Below are 2,664 nucleotides of genomic sequence, written 5' to 3'. Positions count from 1 at the left end.
TGCTGAAATCCCCCAGACATGATGGCAAGGCTACACCCCCAGCTCTTGTTGCAAGAAACCTACTGCCTGAGGCAATACAGATGTGCAAAAATTAATACTTGCAGCAACTATGCAGTGGCAGTAATAATCTAGTCATATTGCAGGGAGAGAAGGCAGCTCAGAGCCCACAAAAAGCATTTAGCCTGCAACACTGCTGGGGCACAGCTACCGCTCTTTGCAAATCCCTGCCTGGGGGAAGAAGCCTGCCAATCAGCTGCTGTAACTTTAGCAAGGAAGGAGGAGGCTGGCCTGATTAGCCTTGCCTAATAACCGTGCGTTTGATCCCGTCACAATATCTTGATTCCTCAGCATCTACCTCTCCTAAGCACCCCCAACTTCATGTCCTCGGCTGAAGAGGAGGTCCTGGACGGAGAGGCTGCAGGCTGTTTTTTACAGAGCAGGCAGCCAGGAGCCTCTCCGTCCAGGACCTCCTCTCAGCAGCCTCTCAGCAGCTCTGCACCAACCGATCCATGCACGCTGCAAACACGTTGTGCGCTGCCTGGCTGTGGGGTTGAGTACGTTGCACGGACATCCAGGTGAGGACAGTAACAAACACTTTTTTAGCTAGGTAACGCAGCCTTTTGTACTGGTTCACTCTGATCTCAAGCTGGTAAAATCAAAAACTCTGTGCCATACAGCATGTTACAAGTTCCCTTACTTTTTGGACTATCTGGACTTCTTGTCGCAGCTCTTCCTTTCCCCTTTGGAGTCTTTAGTCCTTCAGCAAGATACTGGTGGCCACTTTCTCCTAGCTCCAGCCTTCGTTTTGCCTGTTAAAAAAAAACAGTAATTTTTTTTTTAATTGATGGATTGTTAAGAAGTGTATTTCACTTTATCAAACGCAATATTGGGGTTACAGGAAAGGCAGACAGCAGTGAACTTTTCACAGCAATGTTCTGTATCAGTACAGGTTCATACCCGTCTTCATCCCAAGGGAATCTGAATATTTATGGGAATCCAAAGGTGGACTTCAATGTTTCACTCTCAAAGGCTATAGGTTGATGGTTTTGTTTGGAAAATTCAGCAAATTTTTTAATTTGAAAAGCTGAGTGACAGTTGTATGACCTGCTTCAGTCTAGTCTGGGCCTTTTTAAATACATATGAAAGACTTCTACCTCCACTTGAGTTGAGAATATTTCAGTTAAGAAAACCAAAGACAAACGATCAGGCACACAGGTATGCACCCACAAAGCTACATTTCTTTTGAAAAACTCCTTATATCCATATGTTTGTGCACAGGTAGCATTAGTGCAAGTTACATTTTTCCTTCCCCATTTGAAAGGATGGCTTTGAGAGGACCAGTAACTTCCACTACTATAAGCTTTCCATCAATGAAATACGAGACATGACATCAAGAGCAGCATTGGACAACTGTTCTCCTCTGCTTGTCAAGAATTTTTGTCCTCACTGAAAGCACAACCACTACATTTATTTCACATTAACTAGCACGTTTGCATTAAAGCTGCCTACAAAAAAGCAAGGTGGAGCAAAAATAGTATCAGAAAGATGATGCCTGAAAATCAGCTGAATGTTGCTTTCACCTCAAAGGAAAGCTGTGTATAATCTCGAATAATAAAAAATCATTAATGAAACTGGTAAACTATGCAACACAACTGTTAAGCTATGCAACTGCAATGAAAACCACTACCAATATGAATTTTGTTTCTAGGCAGAAACACAATCTACTACCTTTGGAAACAATTCTATACCCTGCCATGCTAGTCAGGTTACTGAAATTAAATCTGGGGATACTTGTCATCCTAACAATAGAAAGAACACTACCTGGGAAGACACAGGAAAAAGAAGAAAAAGAAGTTTTACGTCTAATGAAGTTTAGCCAAATAACTGTTTCCGAAGAATGTTGTTTATTCAATTAGGTAGAATAATTCAGAGTATTTTATTTGCTCGCTCTTTAGACTTGCCCCAAAGGGTTGGATGATATTCTGCTCCTCAGTGAACCAAGACAGAATAATACATTCTGCTGTGGAGTTGTAGACAGATATTTCTGTATTATGGATTTAGCTTATGCGTTTTACTTTGGGTCTGTGACCAACAGAAGGCTCTAAATAAATTAATTTATATGCATTTATTTATGGATAGCTAACTGACATCTTTGTACTGGACTCCGTTTGCAAACCTCAAACTTATTAAAAGGTGAGTTAAAGCACATGAAACTCCTATAAGCCCACAGCATAACCGCGTGTGCAGAGTGCTCAAGCCACTCTTCCTATATTTTGTGCGAAGGGGCAAGGCACTAATTCATCAGTGACAGAGAAAAACTGAACTAACTGCATCCTTCTAACCAACGCAGGCACCGGGCTCCCGGCAGCCCGCTGGTGCTGTGAAACACCTCTGCTCCTCTCCCGGGGACATCGGCTCTGTAATCCAAGGACACAGATTTTAAAAAGGTCAACTGTTAACAAAAGCATCCAGCTAATATGTTTAGCCACCGTAATTGGATTAAATTAAGATTACAGCTATTCCAGAGGGAGAAATACATTTCACACTTTCTATAAGTAAGTGTTTTTCCACCCTGAGAACTGTAAGAGAAAAGGAAGGAGGGGTGAAAAGAACAATTCAGGGCGTGGGAAGACTAGGCCAAAGGGATACAATTAAAGATAAAAA

The 2,664-nt window shown here is 42.0% G+C and overlaps 1 protein-coding gene across 1 annotated transcript in view; it reads right to left on the bottom strand.

The window, feature by feature from the left end:
- Positions 1 to 809, bottom strand: part of E2F3 (E2F transcription factor 3) — a gene marked incomplete at its 5' end in the record, with an annotated part of 10,373 nt that extends 9,564 nt beyond the window's left edge. The window contains one exon of the mRNA XM_009583746.1: positions 698 to 809. Within this exon, the coding sequence (XP_009582041.1) occupies positions 698 to 809 (112 nt within the window). The remainder of the gene's footprint in view (positions 1 to 697) is intronic.
- Between the last annotated feature and the right edge of the window lie 1,855 nt (positions 810 to 2,664).

The sequence above is a fragment of the Fulmarus glacialis genome, unplaced genomic scaffold, assembly GCF_000690835.1.
Source record: "Fulmarus glacialis isolate BGI_N327 unplaced genomic scaffold, ASM69083v1 scaffold16178, whole genome shotgun sequence".
NCBI lineage: Eukaryota > Metazoa > Chordata > Aves > Procellariiformes > Procellariidae > Fulmarus > Fulmarus glacialis.
The sequence above is the reverse complement of the archived record's forward strand: the minus strand, read 5'-3'. Positions and strand labels throughout refer to the sequence as shown.